The sequence below is a fragment of the Melanaphis sacchari genome, unplaced genomic scaffold (genome assembly GCF_002803265.2).
Source record: "Melanaphis sacchari strain LSU unplaced genomic scaffold, SCAv2.0 Contig79_pilon_pilon, whole genome shotgun sequence".
Taxonomy (NCBI): Eukaryota; Metazoa; Arthropoda; class Insecta; order Hemiptera; family Aphididae; genus Melanaphis; species Melanaphis sacchari.
The window spans coordinates 1,462,032-1,483,983 of NW_020271559.1; the positions used below are offsets into that span (position 1 = coordinate 1,462,032).

At 25.0% G+C, this 21,952-nt stretch overlaps 2 protein-coding genes across 6 annotated transcripts in view; both read left to right on the forward strand.

The window, feature by feature from the left end:
- LOC112601516 (monocarboxylate transporter 10) overlaps nucleotides 1–7,073 on the forward strand; it is a 29,246-nt gene extending 22,173 nt beyond the window's left edge. The window contains exons 5-9 of one of the 2 annotated variants that reach the window (XM_025349181.1): nucleotides 955–1,165; nucleotides 1,247–1,387; nucleotides 2,663–2,888; nucleotides 2,990–3,181; nucleotides 6,710–7,073. In XM_025349181.1, the coding sequence (XP_025204966.1) occupies nucleotides 955–1,165; nucleotides 1,247–1,387; nucleotides 2,663–2,888; nucleotides 2,990–3,181; nucleotides 6,710–6,729 (790 nt within the window). In that variant the 3' untranslated portion in view covers nucleotides 6,730–7,073. The remainder of the gene's footprint in view (nucleotides 1–954; nucleotides 1,166–1,246; nucleotides 1,388–2,662; nucleotides 2,889–2,989; nucleotides 3,182–6,709) is intronic. The other variant, XM_025349180.1, reaches the window with a different exon arrangement.
- Nucleotides 7,074–9,302: 2,229 nt separating this feature from the next.
- LOC112601531 lies at nucleotides 9,303–21,048 on the forward strand. 4 transcript variants are annotated; one of them, XM_025349208.1, is made up of 3 exons: nucleotides 17,763–17,958; nucleotides 18,024–18,138; nucleotides 19,178–21,048. In XM_025349208.1, the coding sequence occupies exon 3, from the start codon at nucleotides 19,186–19,188 to the stop codon at nucleotides 20,995–20,997; it is 1,812 nt and encodes a 603-aa protein (XP_025204993.1). In that variant the 5' UTR covers nucleotides 17,763–17,958; nucleotides 18,024–18,138; nucleotides 19,178–19,185; the 3' UTR covers nucleotides 20,998–21,048. The 4 variants fall into 4 exon arrangements, with proteins under 4 accessions (XP_025204991.1, XP_025204993.1, XP_025204992.1 ...); XM_025349206.1 differs by lacking the exons at nucleotides 17,763–17,958; nucleotides 18,024–18,138 and adding an exon at nucleotides 9,303–9,387; XM_025349207.1 differs by having other exon boundaries at nucleotides 17,763–18,138.
- The last annotated feature ends 904 nt before the right edge of the window (nucleotides 21,049–21,952 follow it).

Below are 21,952 nucleotides of genomic sequence, written 5' to 3' on the forward strand. Positions count from 1 at the left end.
TGCTTGTTTATAGTAAAATTTAATTTATTTTGTTATTGTGTATCATCTATACAAAGTAAAGTACTATATATATATATTTTCATGTAGATATATTTTATAGAAGTTAGATTAACGATTTATTGTTCTGTATTATGATTGCTATGTGTAATTTAAAATATGGTATTCGTATAGTATGTGACTTACCAAAACGAATATCTATATTATTTAGGTACGAACAGCCTATGTATACTTGTCTTTATACATTTTTTTTATATTCACTGCTTTTGAAGCTTAGTACCAATCTATTAATAAACAAAATGCAATTTTTTTTAACTTTTTAAAACGTATGAAATATAAATGCAGTATAAAGAAACTCCATTAGTACATCATACAGTATTCTGTTATTTACTCAGATGACAAAATATGGGAAAATATAATATTTGACTCGATAGTCGCGAGGCGATTAGGTATTATTGTGTTGCAGAACTTCGGCGAAAGTTATAAAAATAGATGGTGTGTACTATACTAACGTAGGTATCTCGTATATATTATGTACGAGCTACGGCAAATTCATATCGAACAGCCATCGCTTATCAGAATTCAAAATATCAAAAATTATATAAAAATTATTATTAATTAAACTGTTAATGTGATTTCGTTTTCGTGTATGGATAAATAAACTCCTCGCATTACTCTACACTATGTTCATGATTTTTTTTCTATCTATACTTCAGGCCAACGGGCCATTTAGCTTTCAGGCCACCGGGATTTTTCCCGATATCCTGGTGGGCCACTCCGCTCCTGCTAGTGACTATTACATAGGTACAACTGTACAAGTATATTATAAAATATGCAATAATTTAATTTTATACCTAATTCAGGTAGATACTCCTTATTATTTGTTTGTATTTTGTTCATGTATTTCATCGTTTTGTCATTTATCTACACATTTATTTGTACGATAATCTATTACAGATGGGAAGCAGCGTTGTCAGCTATATTAATGGTATGCTCTATGGCGTTCAAACCTACATACAAAGTTGACAAATCGGATATGCATAAATCTCTGGCTGAAGAACTACGAACATTGGTCAATATTGATATTTGGAAGAACCCAAAATACGTTATTTGGGCCACAATGATTCCTCTCGCTCTTTTTGGATACTTTGTCCCTTACGTCCATTTGGTAAAAATTAAAAATTTTTTAGTTGATTCTAATTTAGCAAAGTTTATTTAAAATTTTTAAATCAATACTGTCTTCATACAGGTGAAATTTGTTGATGACCGTTTTCCAAAAAACGATGGTAAAATATTAGTCACGTGTATAGGCATTTCCTCGGGAATTGGTAGATTAATTTCTGGACCGATATCTGATTATAAAGGAGTTAATAGAATCGTAATGCAACAGGTAATTTAATTATTCATTTAAATGAACCATAGTTTTACTGATAAAATAGTAAATTATTATAATGTGTGAACAATTTCATGTATTTTATATTTTTTTACCTACTTAAAAGAAAAAAAAATAATAAAAATGTTATTAATTAAATTTTTAAACACTAGTATATTATAAGTATTTGTGTAAAATCTATTTTATGTGATAATTTTGTTTAATAACTTGTATTTGTGGTTGATATTTTTTTCCCACACTATAGATTAAAATTATTTAATAATACTTGTATTATTCGTCAAATGTAATTTTTTAGTAAAAATTTCAAACTAGTTTTTATATTCAATAACAGTTGAGATAAGACAATTAATATAGGACAGCTTCTACATTTTGAAATATTATTAAGTTTGTCGTTTTTAAAAACTTTTCATTTATAATCCCTTCCCTATCCTCTTAATACCAAAAGTAGTATAAAATACAATAAAATTTATGCTAAAAATATTATTTCTTGTCAGTTAATCTAATTCTATAATGAAAATAATACAGATATTTAATTTAAAGAACCATTTCCAAATTTATTTGTTTAATTTAGAATGTAAACAAGGATTTTTTTTGTTTAAAAAACTTAAATTACGATATATATGCAAAAAGTAAAAGTAATAACAACAGACTTCTTTTTAATGTATGGTTTTATATATGTATTTACATTATGCATTAGAAATTGAGAACATCTTGTGACTAGTTTCATTTAAATGTTCTTGGTAGATTTTAATTGGAGTTTGAAATGGAATTTTTTGTAGTGTCTGATGGTTAGTTTGTTAATCATTAGTATTTATATTTTTAAGCCTTTATGCAGTGCCTTATTGATTATAACATTGATAAATAAGGAGATCAAATTATATTTTATTAAATATATATTACTAGAAGACTTGTATAGGTCTTTTATATTAAAAGGCTTCACTTGACCAAAATGTATGTTATTATAAATTAATTCAAAGGGAGTTTTTGATTATCTTAAAGATATTTTAAAGTTTTGTTTTTAAAAGTTAATTATGTGATTAGTAAAAAATAATAATTTAAGTCAGCAACAGACCAAATTAATGTTATCTTTTTTTTTTCTAAGGCAACTGTATTATTTATAATATACAATAACATACTATAATTTATCTGCAGAAGTTAAACTTAGTGCATAGATAAATTAACAACAGATTGCTTTCTAAAGCATAATTTAAAACTAATATAATTGAATTTTTGATTTCTTACATTTTTTTTTTTTTTATTTCATATTTTTAGATATCACTGTTTGTTATTGGCTTGATGACTATGTTTATCATTATAGTACCATACTTTTCCATACTAATTACTATTACATTAATAATGGGGCTTGCTGATGGATGTTTTGTTAGTGTTATGGGTCCAATTGCTTTTGATTTAGTTGGTCAAAAAGGTGCTGCCCAAGCCATCGGATGCATTCTTGGTCTATGTTCTATTCCATTAACAGTTGGCCCACCAATTGCGGGTAAATAATTTATGAAATTTGAAATCTTTTTACCAAAAATTAAACCAACTTGAAAATTTTATTAACAATTATTATACACTACTTTACTTGTTTATATGCAGGTTGGATGTATGATAATTATAAATCTTATACTGGTGCATTTTTAATTGCTGGACTTCCGCCCATGATTTTTGGAATATTATTGACTACTACACGGTGTGTAAGGAAAAGAGCTATGGAAATTGACATAGACGATAAGGATCCAAATGAACCAAAACTTCTTGACCCAATACCTGAGTCTTATAATAAAGAAGGTAAGCATTCAACTATTAATCCTACCACTGAACATACATTACTACTATCAAAAAATATTAATCCAAATTACACACGTTAGAATCATGTTTTTTATATAGCTAAAGTACCTATTATACTTATTATCAAATTGTAAAATTAATAGAACAAAAGTATGTAAGTAGTTACTTAAATTTTATGAAAAAGTCAAAAAATATTTTTTATTTTTATTTATTACTATATGATAAATACATATATACTTTAAATAATATTTAATAATAACCATAAGATTTAATTTACTTACTACTATTGATAAACCACTTAGTTAAATATTATCTATTTATTGTACATTTTTATATTAGGAGATATTATTCTATATTTTATTGTTATTTAAGATTATTGTTTTATTAGAATTTAAATTAAGTAGGCATAGTACCTATAATAGTTTTAAGTTATATTATTAATTTTGTGTTTCAAATGTTTCATTGTTTTGTTGATATGTTATTAATAAAATTAAAATATATTACATAAAATATATTTAGAAGTTAAATTAAAATATTAACACATATTCAAAGAATATAAAAAAAATAATTCATCATTTAATAATTTTTTAAATCAAAATATTATATAATATATAATATTATATTATATACTCAAGCATAATATTTGTCCAAATCTCTTTTGCTTAACTTTATATTTTTTATCAATTTAAAATTTATTATAAAACATAAACATGTAAAGAAAATAAGTTAAGTATCTTTGGATAGTATAATTGATTAATCTTCTCAAGGAAAAAGTAGTAGTAGCCATGCTACTAGATATTTTTTCTGAGTAAGGAAAGTGAGGAATTATAAATATGTTTTTGAGTATAAATCATATACCATATAAATTATTTGCCACGAATAGATTTTAAATCAATGTTTTTATCACCACCAAGAATGATGAGTATTCACTTGCTTTAGTAACAGATATCAATTAATAATGTTAAGAGAAATCAATTGAGTTGAGAATATTGTATATCCATCCCATTCCAAAAACATATCTATGTTAAAATAATTTATGTAACTATAAATATTATTAAAAACTATCACTAAATATTATTTTCTGTTAGATAAACCTATTTTATAAATTTTTTTATAAAGTTAAGTAGAATAATTACCATAGTAATACTAACATAATACTATACCTAATAATAAAAAACTTTAAAGAAAAAATAATATATTATGTATATTATGCACTATTGTCAAAAAATCAAATCATGGCTATAATAATACTTGAGAAATAATACTACATAAGAAAGTCAAGGATAGTGCTTAGCTTCCTAAGGTTAGGTTTAAGCTTCTTCAATATTTTATGAAATTATATTACTATAATATTATTTATACAAGATTTAATTTTTAAATGTAAGTAATATTGCACTTGGATAACTTTACATATGAGTGAAATACAAGCTCCAAACTACTTAAAGTACATCAATAACTGGATATTTTTTTTTTTAGTTATTTCTCTGTCTTTCATTTTAATGTAAATTTAAAATAATAATGTTATCTTTAAATGTATTAAAAACTATTAAGTTTAATAATTTTCTAAAATACATTATATATCATATGTTAATCATTGATATAATATCCAGGAATTTCATTTTAGTAGTCATTGTAATTGATACAATTGATAAATTATAATTTTCAACGTGTAATTAAAAATATATCAAATCAATATTTGTAAGGCTCTAGGAATTTGTTATATTAAACAGTATCATATTTTAATAATTAATATTGCATACCTATTATTATATCAAACTACTAAATCTCATGTAGTAAATTATTATTACTACTGTAATGATTGTTTACTAAAATATACTGAATTTTAGACTGATACAAAAAAACAAAAAAAAAAAATGTTTTCTTTCTTATTTTATCTCTACTCAAACAAATAAGCAATAATACGTCCATTTTAACTATTATGGTAAATATTATATTCATTATATACTCTGTGATGATGAATTAATGCAAAATTTTGGAACCCTATTATAGCAAGTAAGTTACACATGCGAAGAATATGAATTATGGGCCTCATGAATGAAACGCTATTGATTTGATCTTGATTTTCTCCATCACAAACATTTCTTTATTACTTGGATAACTAATTCAAAGCATATTAACAGCAATTAACATTAAAAAATCATACAACTATATCATCATAATACCTGTATAATATTTATTTCATACCATCAATCATTATTATCATTCATTACCATCTTAAATTAAATTAACTGCATGATATTAAACATGATTGATTATTTTAAATTATAATGAATGCCAATTGATAAATTATGAGTAGATTATAATAAAACAAAATAGCATGGCAAAATTTAATTGTAGTATTTTGATAAAACATAATTCATATTTGTGTTAGTTAAATACCTACAACATTAATATCATTGTTTTATTTTAAATATTTCAATGCTGATTTTTGTGTTTTTAGTATTTGTATATCAATTTATTTTTTATTAAATTTAAAATTTGTTTTGTCTATTATTTCTTAAAGAATATTTTTATTTTATTTTTTATTGTAAATGTTTATATTATACTATTTAGTACTTGTAGACATGATCTTTCTGGGATATTACATAATTACAGTTAATAATTTCATAGAAAAACAAATTTCATATTGTTCATTGGTAGAGTGGGAGGGGGAGAATTCATATTGTATAATGATTTAAGTTATAGTGGAAAATTAATTCTATAAGTATAGTTTTGCACATTTATAAATTATGATAATAAATATTTGTAATGAGTCAATGAACTAATTAATTTCTTATCTGTATTTTCTTGTTTATAATTGCGTAATGTGTATATTATATAATTTTAATAGGATGAAAATGTTAAAATAAAATATTAAATACGATAAAATAGGTACCTTTGGTACATCATTCAATTTATCATATATATATATATATTTATAGCTTCATTAAAATATTATGTTTTTCTGAAATAAATAATGTATGATTTATAGTTACCATTTTGACAAATTATTATAATTGATTTAAAATTCTGCATTTAGTAAAAAATAATTCATTAAGTAGTTTTTTTTTTATTTGAACTAAGTTCATTTTTATCATTAAAATTTATAATTTTTGCTTTGTGTTGTTATTATTATGCAAACTATTTATTTTTGTATAAGTCATTTTTAATTTCAACCCACATAATTTATATGTATTCAAACTATGATATATTTCAGAGTTACACACAGTTAAGACTTAAAATGCACATTTATAATTACTTTATTTGATGTAATGATGTTAATATAATATATAGTTTTATACTAACATTATAAATGATAGTATAGTACTATCTTTATTTTTAAAACCTACAAAGTTAAATCTCTTAATTTTTTATAAAGTTAATTTTTATCCAAAATAATTAATATTAATCTGTTGGTTATAACTTTTACTGTTTTTTTCAATATGTTGTAACTCTGTAATAAATTAAGTACTATTATTTTTACAAAATAATATTAATTTATATAATTATATATTTTATTGTTTTTAGACTCTCAAGAAGTTTGTTGATTATATCCAAGACTCAACATTATTTTTCAGACAAGTACATACCATTTAATGCCACAAACATCTATGAAGTTTCTATTTTACAAAACAATTCAATTTGACTTAACACATTTTTTTAAATTATTGAAACTCCATAGCAAATAACAACTACCTACTTAATTGTATATAATAAGATCATTATAATGTATCTAATATTTAAAGCAATTTAAATTTATTGATATAATATTTTGTAACTTTTTTTACAATTATACTTTATCAGTACTAAAGTATTGATGAACTGTAGCTTTATTACTTTCTATGTTTTTATGAATATTAACATTTAATGTCTACTTGTCATATGATAAATTTTTGTAAATAATTTAGAAGAACATTTTTTACTGTACATTTTTTTTTTTTTTTTTTTTTTGATAAAAAAACCATTGATTAATAATTTAATTTTGTATCTATTTATTGCTTATTTTCTATAATGGTTTGTAAATTTAAAACAAAATTGAAAGTTAATACAACAAATTGAAAAATATAATAAACTTTTAATAATAAAAATTATACTAAGATATATTTTGTTATTTTATTTCAATTGTATTTTTAAAAAAGTAAGCAAGTGGGTATCACTATGCTACATCATCAGCCATTAGGTGTTGAGTGGATCATTGATATAAGAGTGTTAAATTTTAATTAAATGATATATCATTGTATTAAAAAAAAATAATTCCGAGTGTGTAGACAATCTGACAGCTTATATTAATAAGCATATTTCATAATAATAATATATATCTTTTGATATAAATAAACTAATTTACTTAAAATGTAATACCTATTGTGGTAATTTGATATATTTTTTTCTTAAAATATTACATTTATTAGGTATATTATTAGAATTTAATCATTAAAATAATATATATTTATACCATGTTAAATCAACTTATTTTACTCTAAATTTAATAACATCTCTCTATAAAAACCAAAATACCATAAAATAATAAAAATATTACTCAATAAAGTAGATAAGTATCTAGGTACCATTAATGTAAGTAATGTCATTAATATAAGTACATTAAAATTCTTTAGACTAGATATTAGATGATGATACACAATTTTTTTTGTCCTATATTTTTGAAATTTGAAATCTGACAACCTTAAGAGAATAAGTTGCACCCGGATGTAATATCTCCGTCTTACACACGTACAACAGTAAATTTTCGTTCACTAGTTTTAATAGTGTGCTTTTAGTTTTGATATAAAGAGTAAACTGACCTATTATCAAACTTTTAAATAAAAATTGTCTGTGTTCTCTCGTTGGTTTTTTCGATATCTTACCGTTATCGTACGACGTACGTGTGTAATACGAAGACAACACATGCGGGGCAACATACTCTTAATTAAGCTTTTTAAATTAAATTTTTTTAACCATGAAAAAATTCAGGAAGAGATTGAGTCCCTAACTATCTCTTCCTCTTCCACCACCTACAATTAAACTACCTTAGATCTATCGGTATTCTATTTCTCGGCCAAAAGTTATAAAACGAGAAAGTTTTCGAAAGAGAGATCTTCTAAAGCCGCATTCCCACGACAGGTGTACTTTCCGAGTACGTCAATAATAGAGCATTTGTACAAGTAGCCTGGTACACTGATTCCACGACTGGTGTACCTACTTGCCAAATACACCAATAATTGAGCATTTGTACAAGTAACCAAGTACCTACACGGTTCCCACAGCTTGTTGTTTATATCAAATATTGGTGGTGGAGGCCAGTTGCGTAATTCAGAGTATCTTATGGGGAGGGAGAGATATTAAAAAATACTTCAAGGCAGAGACCTATGGGGGCTTTGCCACCAACCATCCTTTATAATACATTGATAACTCATTACTAGGGCCCGGATTTTTATGGCTCTAAAAATTTTTAAAAAATGCTCTAAAAAAAGCTAAAAATTCCCTTAAAAAAATAACTTACATATTTTTATTAAGTTATTTTTTTATTGATAATTTACAATATTTTAATTTTACTTTGACTTGCAACTAGCGACGATGAATTGATCGATAATAAATGAAGATAAGACATACGTCATACGTATAGAACGATTTATAAATTGTAAGAAAAATAAATCGTATAATAGATTTTATACTCTAAATATATTTTATCTATGGCCATAGGCGGAACTACGGCCTAGGCTAATTGGCTCCGTATTAATATATACATTTGCTAAGAATATATTATTTTAATTAATGTAATAAAAAAATTAGGTATAAATGCAAAAAAAATTTGAGAAATTAACTGTACGTAATAAATACTAAATACTAAATAGAATAGTTTAAATGTTTAAAATATATTTAGTAATATTACAACTGGCCATCAAAATCAAATCATTATCAAAAGTTTTTAAATTATTGATATTTATTTTTAGAAAATGCCATTTTGCGAGTCTCGCTATATTATTTTCATTGTTCAAGCGTTCCGTACGGGTTTTATCTTTTTTATTATTATTGTGTTTAAATTTCCTAATCGTCAATCGTTTATCGAATAATCCAAATATAGACATTATAAAGACTTTATACAGTTATTACTTATTAGTTAATTTACTTATTTGACGACCATACCAACTGGTGAGCGGACTGAGGAATGAGGATACAAAATACAAATGCTTGGTTAGCAAAATGGACAAGTAAATTACCAATTTTATATTTATTTTTAAGTATTAAATTTAATTAATTGTGTACTAAAGCATTACTTCATGTAAGTTTTAAGATCTAGGTATTTATTATCTAGTTATTAGTTTTTAAACCAAATGTACTTCTGTCTTCAATATAATAAATGGAAATTCGCAGTGCCACAACTTGGTGTATATTAGTGGGTATGCAAGCAAATATTATAGAATATAGGACCTATGTAACCAAGTATTATGAAGTACAGATGGGTTAGGTTAAGTTAAGTTAACCAGTTAAACAGATTTAATATTAATATTATATAAATATATAATATATATGTATCTAATTATTAATTAATAATTTATACAATTCATATATGGTATTCAACAATAATGTTATAACTAGGGCGCGGATTTTTATGTAATAATTTTATTGAATACAAATTTCTCAATTCTGATTTTAAAAAAGCACCTTTAATTTTTAAGTTTTAATGTTTTAAATACAATAGTCCACAAGTTAAAACTCGATTGGCTATCTGTTTCTTCCGTTTGTTTCGACGGCGCAGCCGCAATGGCAGGTCATATTTCTGGAGTTCAGTCTCGATGTAAAGAAAAAAAACTCTAAAATATTATACGTACACTGTTTTGCTCATTGCTTAAACCTTGTACTTGTAGATTCTTGTATTTCCCGTAAAAAGAATAGTATGATTTTTGATTTTTTTGGAACAGTTCAAATAATATACAATTTTATTAAAAGCAGTCCAACTAGACACGCGGTTTTAAAAAAATTCAAAAAAGTGTTGGTGTAAAATTAAAGACCTTAAAATCCCTTTCGACAACTACATGGGCGTGTAGGGCAAAAGCTGTAACAACAATTCGAGACAACTTCTCGGTTATAATTCAAACAGTTAATGAAATAAATTATTCAATTAAGCAACCAGAAATAAAAACTAAAGGAAAGGGTATTATTTCCCAATGCTTAAATTTTAATTTTATTATCTGTCTCGAACTGATGCATCCTATTCTACAGTTGATTGTAAAAGTTAGTAGAGTACTTCAAGATCCCGGATTAAGTATTTTGACAGCTTTGGAGGAGATTAAGTGTCTTCGTTTGGCAATAGAAAATAGGTATGCGTTCCGATAGTTTGTTTTATGATATTTAAGATCAAAGTTAGCACATTTGTGAAGAACATGGCGTAAACATACCATCAGTCAGACCCAGTGTTGGGAAAGTTCTTTATTAAAAGGATCTCGTTCCGTTCTCCGTCCAGTTACTAATATATGAATTCATTCCAGATACTCGTTCCTTCTTCAAAGAAGGAACTCGTTCCAAATTCAGTTCCTCCATAAGAAGAACTCGTTCCAATTATCGTTCCATTTTTAACTTACCTAGATGATCTAGTGGTTTTAGAATAATACTTTTTTTCATTAAGAACACTAGGTAAACAACGATAAATGTGTTAAAACTTAAAAAATAAAATGAAATAGGAATTGAATACTAAACAATTAAATTAATAAATAAAGATTTAAAAATGTATAATAATTAATAATAGATTTAATTTGTCTTTTGGCTTCACTTTATTTGATTTTTCTGTAAGTACATTCAACTTTTAAGTATAACATGATAATTTATAAAATAAATAATATAGATAATATACCTTTAAATGAGATATCATTTAATATTAATAAAAAAAATTTAAATTAAATTAACATTAAATATTTAAGAAAAAAAAACATCTTATAAATCAAATACATATTATATTTTATATTATATAAATCTAATATCTATTTACACTTTGTTTTGTTTTAATAGCACTAACTTTTCAAATAGTGAGTCCAATTTGTGCCTTTTTTGAGTCATCACATTAGAACCTGTTGAAAACAGTCGCTCGACAGGAGCACTAGATGGAAGAGATGTGTTAAATTTTAAAAATGCTGTTAGTACTGTTGGGTATAATAACAACACAGATAACTCTTTTGATTGGCTCTTTAAATATAACTCTAACTCTTCAATGCTAGAACTTGTTTTTTAATTGTTATCTACTGGTAAACAGAAAAAATCTTCTTTAAATGTATCTGTTTCTGCTGTACATGATGGAGATTCAGTTTCATTGGCTTCAGAATTAGCAGTATAATCCAAATTTTCAAAGTGAGATCTTAACCAGGACTTAGCTATGAAACGTTTGTCACCATCAAGCCATAATAATTTAAAGCGTGGTAACAAACATGATGCTAATATAAGTTCTTTTTTTTCCCATATGGAACTAAATCTTGTTTGAATTGAAGTTCTTACTGTCTTAATAAATGGACCACAAAATTTCATAGTTTTTTGTTGTAATATAATTAATTTCTTATCTAAAGCATAAAGTGTAGGTAATAAGTAACCCATGAACATTGATTCTTCTCCTTGTAAGAAGTCCAGAGATTCAGCGAGAGGAGTCATAACTTCAAAATATTCTTGAATAAATTGTATTTATTGATTTGTAAATCTTTGTATTTCACAAAAATCCATAATATCGTTCATTTTGTTACGTCCATTAGAGCCTATCAAAATATTTTGTATTTGTAATAAGCTATCATAGGTACAGTTCCATCATGTTTTGTTTGGCGTTTTTAAATAAACCTCAAGTGTATCATGAATTTTTTCTGCAACTAAATTTGACATATTTTGTTTAGTCCATAACGACGAACACTTGCCCAGTGCTTTCCTATAACAATTTTTAAAGGTAGTGTCTGAACTTTGGACCATTTTGTCAATATCATTTTTAGCTATCAAGTCTAGTGTATGACTAGCACATCTAAAATGTGGCGGCAACTGAATAAATGAATCTTCTTGTTCATGAGTAATGTTTTCCAAAATGTCAAACAAATTTATAATCTCAACATCTTCATTTTCATCTTCGTCATCATCTTCCTCTCCATCTGAATTTTTTATAGCCCGATACGATTTGAAAGCTTTCACTAAATTTGAACCACTATCTGTTGCAGCAACTATCTTATTTTGTATTTTATAAGTTGTATGAATCTTGTACAAAGCAGTAGCCAAAACATCATATGTATGTCTACCTGTTATATGACTACACGCCAAAGATACTGAATGACGCTGAAGAGAATTGGAATTTATCCAATGACAAGTAACTCCAAGATAACCTTGTTTACCTTTACTCCAACAGTCAGCTGTGGTTGCAACATACATAATGTTCCCAAGCGTTGAAATAATATTGTCAATCATACGTTAAATACATATTATTAATACGTAATTTTAAAGTTTTCCTGCACATAACCTTAAAGTCTTTAGGAAGACCTAGTTGCACCAAACTCACAAATGATGGTTTATCGACTATCGTTAAAGGTTGGGTTTCACTAATAACAAATTTTATCACAAGTTCATCTAAATTTTTTTGATTTGCTTTAGAATACTTATTAAGATCAGTCCCATAGTTGTCAATAGTAGTTTGTACAGATTCTTTTTTTATATTTTGGGATGAATCAAATTCTAATTTCCTCTTTTTAATAAATTAATTTTTTTTACCTTCATTTAAGGCATTTTCAAAGGTAACCATTTTGAATGGATGAACTCTCTAAAAATGAACAACAAAAATTATTTGAATACACATTAGTCATAAGGTATATTTAATAGATTTATGTACTATCTCATAATTAATTTATTTAAAAATTATTTAAATGTTTTCATTCATGTTTTTTTAGTAATTACTAATATTCTTACATAGTAATAAAGTACTTAAAAAATTCAATTAATTAATATTATAGTAAAAAGTAATGGAGCATAATGTATCATTATTAATTTATGTAATCTATACAATACTATTAATACCTATATATTTTTAAAATTAATATTTTCTCAGCCTTTATTTCCTTTAATAGTTAATAGTTAATTAATTTAATTAAAATTTATTTTACTAATAAATTAATAATTTAAAGAAAACCTTAATAATAAGTACCTATAAAGTTTAACTTAAACAATTTAGAAAAATTAAATTGTTATTTGTTTTTCAAAATTATGTCTTGACTATTATTTTATTAAATTGCATTCAGGTTGTATTATTTTTTAATACTTTATATAATATGAGTTTTTTTGATTGTAAATAATATATTATTATAATATATCCTACATGGTTTAAAAAACAATTTAAAAATAATTTTGAATATATTTTTACTATTTTAGTACTAATTACAAATAGCCTATCTTTTAGATAATTAGAATATTAACATTAATACTTTTTAGTTATTTACCATAACATGACGTTTGAAATTGGACGGTGTAGTTTTGGCTGTACTTATTTCCTTTCCTGGGGGGCCACATAAAACACATTTTGCAATAACATTGTTTCCCTTCATTTCTTTAAATATAAAAAATGATTCCAAACCACTCCAAGGCAAACATTTTACTGAGTAAGAAAACAAAATATTACAAAATATTATCTATTACCAATATTTTAGTTATATAGGCTTAAGTTTCTTTTACAGCTTATTAAATAAATAAATACAAACAATACATTTTAGTAGAACTTACCATTTACTATAGGATCTGGTATAAAATCTGATAATGTGTTATTTTGGGAGCTAATCACCAATTCTAAAGATTGTTCAGGTTCAGACACATTTTTATTTAATGAACCTAAAACTGGCATTTGACTATTGTTTGCAGAAGAATCATGATCATGATTGACTTGACTCTTAGATTGTCTGGTTCTCGAATAAATTTTTCGAGAATAGATCTGGGCCTTCTATTTCCAGATCCAGATAACATCATAATTTTTAAAATATACAGACTAAAAAAAAAATACGAATATGTCATGGCTTTTATTCACTTAAATTATTAATTATTTTAAAATGTTTCAAGGTAGTACTAAGTTCTTAATTATAGTTATAATTTTGGCTTTAGGTAATGTGATGTTATTAATTTAAATAAATGAATAAGTAATAATGTACGTTATTATACGCATAATACATTATATTTTTTTTTTTTTTTTGTAAATTGTAGATACAAATTAATATTTGATAATTTTTTAGTTCATAAATGCATACAATATATTAAAATAGTTTTAAATTCATAAACATCAGAGCCCAATAAGCAATTAGTAATTACTATAACCATCAATCAGTAAACTTTTTAACTTAAAAAAATAAATAAGAACAATAGTAATTAAACACTACTTACTTTATTTGCTCAATATAATAATATCAGACTGATCACTGTTCTCACTGCATCGTCTGCATTTGACAAAGTGACAACTTGCGACAACGCCGATAACGTATTACATTATTTATTACACACAAAATGTCTATATACTACATATTTATAGACCACAGTACATAAAAATAACTAATATCATTGATTATAATTTATAATATTTATAAATTATAATCAATGCTAATACGTAATAATTATTCGGAAAACACCAAAATCTATTTAAATCTTTAACAATAATATTATTATGACGATAATATCCAACTGACATCAATACACCACACGATAATAAGTTAATACGACACAAATTATATATATAAATATTTATTCTGTTATTCATAATAACATTTATAGTCAATCGAATCATTTCTATAACCCACATCCCTGGTATTCCTACAATCCTACATGCATAAATAATAGCATTGTTGCTGAGGTGTGTAGGGGCGGGGTTCATGCTATTACTCATTAATTGGGAAGTCAATTAAAAATAACTTATTATTTGTTAGCGCGTAGAAACAAAGAAAAACCATATTAAAATTAAAAATTTGTTTTTTAAAATGTCAAGGAATTTTGATTTTCGTTCACATTCCTCAATATAATGAATTTGTTCATATTCTTTTTCCTTTATTTTTAAAGGAAGCAGTTCAAAGCTTCGTTCCTACAAAAAGAACTCGTTCCAGGAATCCATTCCTTCTGGAACGAATTCCTTCCCAACACTGGTCAGACCTAGAAAACTGCCTGCACGTAGAGATGAAAATTGGAAAAATCAGTTTGTATTTGAGACCAAGAAAGAGAAAATCCGAGTTATTACAATGTATCCATTGATTGATTCGTTAGTACAAGGAATTGACGAACGTTCCAATCAAGAAAGCACTTCAATCATTACTGGAGTGGGAAAAATGTTGAAATTTGAATTGAGTAAAGATGACATTAATTTATTGACAAATCATTTTGATTTATCAAAGGATGAATTTGTAAGTGAAATACATCTTTTGAAGGCACGAAATAAAGATGATATTCTTACTAATAAAGACTGTGCATTTTAATTAAAATGGTTACGATAAAATGGTATTGAGACAATTTTTTTTCAACATAGAAAAGTATTAAAAGGTTTCTCCGTCATACCAATTACAAGTGCTTCATGTTAAAGAGCTTTTTCGAAGCTAACACATGTTAAAACTAAGCTACGGACGACAATGACTCAAGGACGATTGGAAAATTTAATACTTCCATATATTGAACAAACTATGGCAAAAAATGTCGATATTAATGATGTGATTGAAGAATTTAAGAGAATGGTTCCATATGAACGTCGTTTAGCTTTATAAGTCTTAACTTTAAGATAAAAATTTAAATATATTTAGTTTCTGTATTTTACATGTAAAATTTAAGTTTATATTATAAGTGATACAATTTTATGTTTATATAACATCAATAATTATCCATGTTATACAAATGTATATTGTAATAAAAAACATTTATGTTCCCTATCGCCCTCCACCATTATTTCCTTTGAGTATAATAGGTGCAAAATGACTCTCGAGAGTGGCCCAGTCTAATTAAAATGTCTAGTTCCTATGTCTATGGCCGTAATATGTATAAATACTATATAATATTATACTTGTATATTGTACATATATGCATTAAAAAAGAAAAAAAATGACCGAAAAATACTAAAATATGTTCTTAAAATGAAAAAATATTGAAATATGCAAAAAAAGCAAACATTTTCACCTTTGAAATCTCTGTTACATAAATCAAATTATAAACTTGGAAAGCATTGTCTAAGATTAACCAAAAAAAGATGCATTTTGCATTGAAATTCGAGCCCTATTAATCACATATTTATTTTATTTTACATAATAATTAACAATAGATGATCGCTACAAAACAAAAGATAATGTATTATTACCTATTTAAAAAATCACTTAAAATTAACTTACTAATGAAGTTTTAAAATTATTGTCGTTTTATTTTTAGTTCGTAATAATATATAAATTTGTATTTAAACTTAAAATTAAGATGAGAAACAACAAAATATAAATAAATAAATACAGCATGTGGGCCGTGGGGGAATCTATAACCCCCATAACCCCCGTAATTACGCCCCTGGTGGAGGTTACATTTTAATAATAATTTAACATTTTCACTATTTTTTATTTTTTTGTAAAAAAAAAAAATTATTACATTATAAAATATTATTTAATATTAGACATTAGTACAATAGTACTCATTAATTTTGGCGTCATTGGATCTGGACTTAGGTTAGCACTTAGCATGCTACTGATTTTCCTGGTCTACACGAACCAGTCGTGGGATCAGTAATACAAGTTACTGGCTGTTTTTTTGACTTGTGTCACATTTACCGACAATCCTCGGGAACGGCACCAGTGACCAATAATTGTACAAGTATGCCGATCCGACGGCATGGCAAGTAACCACCAGTACCAAATATCGGCCGAGTACACTAGTCGCGGGAACGCGGCTTTAATTACTGGTGAATGATCAAGCAGATCAAATAGGGCTAACGGTCATGTGTATGACCTGCGCGCCACCGACAAAAGCTCGTCGCATCTTAACGCAAATGGAGTATACTGAGTATAGATTCTATATTATGAAAATTATAGACCACAAAATTATCCATTATATAGTATATTAGATCCACTAATATTCCTTTAATCGGCAAGGTAATTTCTACGACAAAATAATTATTATTATTTAATCACGAAATTTTTAATAATTATAAAAACATGTATTTATATATTATTAATAAATGTCAACAATAAGTATTGTTAGTTAGTTATTACATACATAAATTAAACATTTGTTATATTTCTGTGGTTTATAACTAAACTTACTCTAAAGTCTAAAGAGTAAAACTAAATAACAAACAACGATGAAAGATAGCGTTACGCGTTGTAACTTAAATAGGTAAGTTTTTTTTTTTTTAAAAGAATATTTACAATCTGTAAACATCATTATACAATAAGCAAATTATGAAGGGCTTAAAAAGAAAACAAGACATGTAGACTTGATAGAAGGAGGCGTCCAGTGACACCACTTTAATTCTTAAATAAGTTATAACAATTTTATTATTTAATCTATTCTGTGATAATATAATATTATTGATAAGATAAAATACACCCCCTCCCCAAAAATCTACTCAGTGTCAGTACTCACTACTCCCCACTAGCACAATCGTTAAAACTTAAAATTTCCTTAAATATAGTAAAAATAATAAATACTAAATAGTCAAAACTTAAAATAGTCTGGTAATTCGTACAACTGCCATCACCCACCCATGTGACAAAATTGAGAATATATGTTTTCATTATTTCAATTGTCACTCGTCAGTGTCTCCAGCTATCTAAATAATAGTAATTTTGTTAAATATCAATATATTTTCTGTGGTTGTTAGACTAACATGTGTACAAATTTCCAGTTTTAGTTCTGTAGTGCTATACTCAAAAGCCCGATTTAGAACGTTTAGGTTCTTTCTGTGGGTTAATCCTTATTGTGACAGACAACAGTATTTATAACGCAATTATCAATACATCGTGAGTAACTATTTTACCTTCAAATTTTGTAATATTATGAAATTATTTTGAAAACAAATTTATGAAAGTATAATATTCAATAGTAGATCTCAAATGGCCATTTCCCATTTCAAATTGTGTTTACATCCTTTTAGAAAAAAAAAATTATCTTTTATTCCATTATACTAAAATGTATTTTATCTTTTGTACAAGCACTTAAAATTAAACAAATTAAATGAATAAGCCAGGAAATCTGAAAAATAAAAATAAACCATCTGTTTGGTATTTTTAAATTTACATTTTTTCTTCAATACTTACCATTGTATCATTTGTGGACAGGTATGTATTAATGAATAATATTTTTTAGTATATGCCATATTTTTTGTATCTTAAAAAAAATGTTTACTGCACTAAAAGATAAGTCAAAAAACATAGTTTTGTGGCTCATTTCCTAGTTCTCAAATGACACGACATTACAAGAATAATATACAAATTATCCATGTAATATGTGGATAATATAAATTTATTTTTATCCAAAGCAAATATTTTTAGTGGACGATCTACTTACAGAATAACTACATTTATATTTTTATAATTACATTGTATAGTTCTCAAGTGATGTGTAGATGTGATGGGTCATGGGTAATCGTAGAATTCAAAACGGATTATAAAATAATATACTCGTTGATTAAATTAACTATATACTTATAAAGTTTATATTTTATTCATTTACCTATAGTATAATACATCCCTGTTTGTGTTACAACAAAGTTATAAATTGAAGTTTGAATGAAAAGTTAAATCATAGTGAAACTCTAAAATTGTGTTGCACTACAAGATTTTTTTTAACCATAACATATTTATAAACTGTTGTTTAATAATTTTATATTTTATACATTGAATTATTATTATTGAAAATATTCATTATTCATTAGTAAAATAGTTTTTTGGGCAAAAATCCAAAAATTAATCGAAGTTATAAATATATAATACATGGGTACCATATACAGATAAAGACTTTTATAATTCAGGAAATTTATTTAAATTTGTTTTATTTCAGGTTATAGAATGTGGATAACTATGAAAACATATTCCATACAAAATGAAGAAGATATTAGTGAAATATTGTTAAATAATATAAATAATTTCAACAATGTGTTTGAATTAAAAAAGAAAAACATATTAAAATCTAACAAGAAAATTATAATTGGCATGGATTTAATTTTGCTCAAAGCAAACCTGACATCATTACAAATTCAAAAAACTAACATTTCAAAATCTTTATTGAAAAAGAACAGTAAAGTGTATTTTGTAAGTTGTATTAACATCAAAAATAAAAAAGGTGAATATTTCAGTTCATTAATAAATAATATAAGTGAAAATGATAGAATAATTATAATTAACGGAATTATACTTACACAGTCTAGTATTTACAATTCTAACATATTAACTGTTTTAGTTCGACCACAAGATAATTCTTCAGTTATCTTACTTAAGTATAAAACTTCATTAGAAATTTCAAATTCACTACTTGAAAAAAATCTTTCTTTATTAACTGGTCCTGGTGTTTATTCGTTATTTGGAAATGTAAAAAAAATCGTTAGATATGACGATAAAAAATTAATGGCCATAAGATTACAGTGTTGTGATAAAGCATGCTTAAAAACTCTTAAATATTCTCATTTTGTTTATGATTATAAAAACAATTTAAACAAAAAAACTGAATCTGAAGTTAAATACGATTCATTTTCAAACAAAATTGATATTTTAGTTAAAACTCCAAGTAATGATTTTACTTCATTGTCACTTAATCAGCGAATATGTTTAAACAATGTAAAAGTGAAAAATATAAATAATTTGGATATATTTTCACTACATATGAATGGAAATAGTCAAAATATAAAAGCTGATCCAATAGAAACTGGTATTGCAAATTCTCTTAGACCTCCTACAAGACATTTTCCAATACCAAATGAATTAAAACCTTCAACTCAGCCTAAGACCAAACAATTATCTAGTGATGGTCAACTGGTTTTAAAAGATTATACTCAGGAGTTAAGTACAATAATTTCTCCATCAAAAACATTACTGGATTTATCTGATGATGATATTGTCAATGTGTCACCATGTAAAGACTTTTCAACATCTACTCAGATTATTCAGAAGGATAATAATGATCTCAATAGTGCTTGTTCATTTGGCAAAAGAAAATGTAATGATCACTCATTAATTACTTTATCAAATAAAGATACCTCCTTAAATGAAAGAAAAATATTTTCACAAAGAGAAATTTCACCAAGCTCTTCTACATCTACAGATGGTTCATGTTCACCTAGTTTCTTCAACAACGAACCAGAATTATTAGTATCCAACCAAGAAACTCAATCTAATGTTGTAAACCAACCTACACAGTGTATAGGTCCTTGTAGACTAATTTATACTGAACCAAACATATTTGTTAGTAATGAAATTGTAAGTGGATATTGCATAGAATGTGTAGCATTTATTCAAAAATGTTACCTTAAACAGTCAAATCAATCTTCAAGTATGGAATACAAGTGTCCTAAATGTTCTAATATTGTACATCTTACATTTTTTTTTACTATGAATTTTCTGTATGGAAATAATGAATCTCAAGCTATACAAGTATGCTGTTACAATAAACATGCCGAACATGTAATCAGAAAAATTTCAAAAAAAAAAATAAAACTTGAAGAATATTTATCGAACCCCAGTACTAGACAACTAGTTATAAATTCAATGAAATCACTTATTAGCAATAAAACAAAATTAAACATAATTGTTTGTCTTTCGCCAAGTGATAATACTAACATACTTCTGGGAATAGATACTAAATATGTGGTTACAGTTACAACATAATAAACAATATTATTTTTTTTTTACATTCTTAACTGTTGGATTAAATTTATTATTTTAATTATGTAAATTCTTTATCCTATTAATTTTTAGTAAAGTGCTAAACTATAAAACATTGATTTTTAGTATTTGTATAAGTAGAATCAATAATAATAATTTTAGTTTTGTCTTGTATTTACCTACAATAAATCATTTGTAATATACTCATATATTGTTTTTATTTGGATACTATAGAGAAAAAAAATTGAAACTTGTCATAAATCATAATAAAAAATATAAATGCACTATATTTTTATAATATCACAAAAATCTTTTAAAAGAAACAATCATTAACTGATAGTTGTTACCCCTTCTATCATCAGAATTCATAACTTGGTCAGTTTTAGTAGTTGTGATTACTCATTTCTTCTTCAGATGTCAGTTATTAGGTAACAATCTTTGATTTGTAAAAATGAAATAAAAACAATTATTACATGTTTATTTATAATATTATAATATATGTGTTATCAATAATTTCACTGGAATTCAACACCTAATATTACAAATAAAAATGTGTAAAATCTGGAAACATATATCATATAGTAATTATTCTAAATAATAAAACAATCATACTAGTCTACAATACTATTATACAATGTCAATGGTAATGATGTTTGAAAAACTTTAGAACTATTAAATTTAATATAGCAATACATTTATATATTAAACTTATAATGTTATAATTATTATTTAATCTGTTTTATATTAAATTATTTAAGACATTTACAAATGTTCAATACTTTATTATTGTTTATCAATACAATATGGTCTTAATAGTCTTCAACAACAAACTTTCATTAAAGACAAATAGATTAAAAATTGTATTAATTTTTATTAATGACTAATTTATTATAATAATAATATAAAGATAGAAATGTGTAATAATAATAGTAAAAAAAAAAGCATGTCATTTAAAATA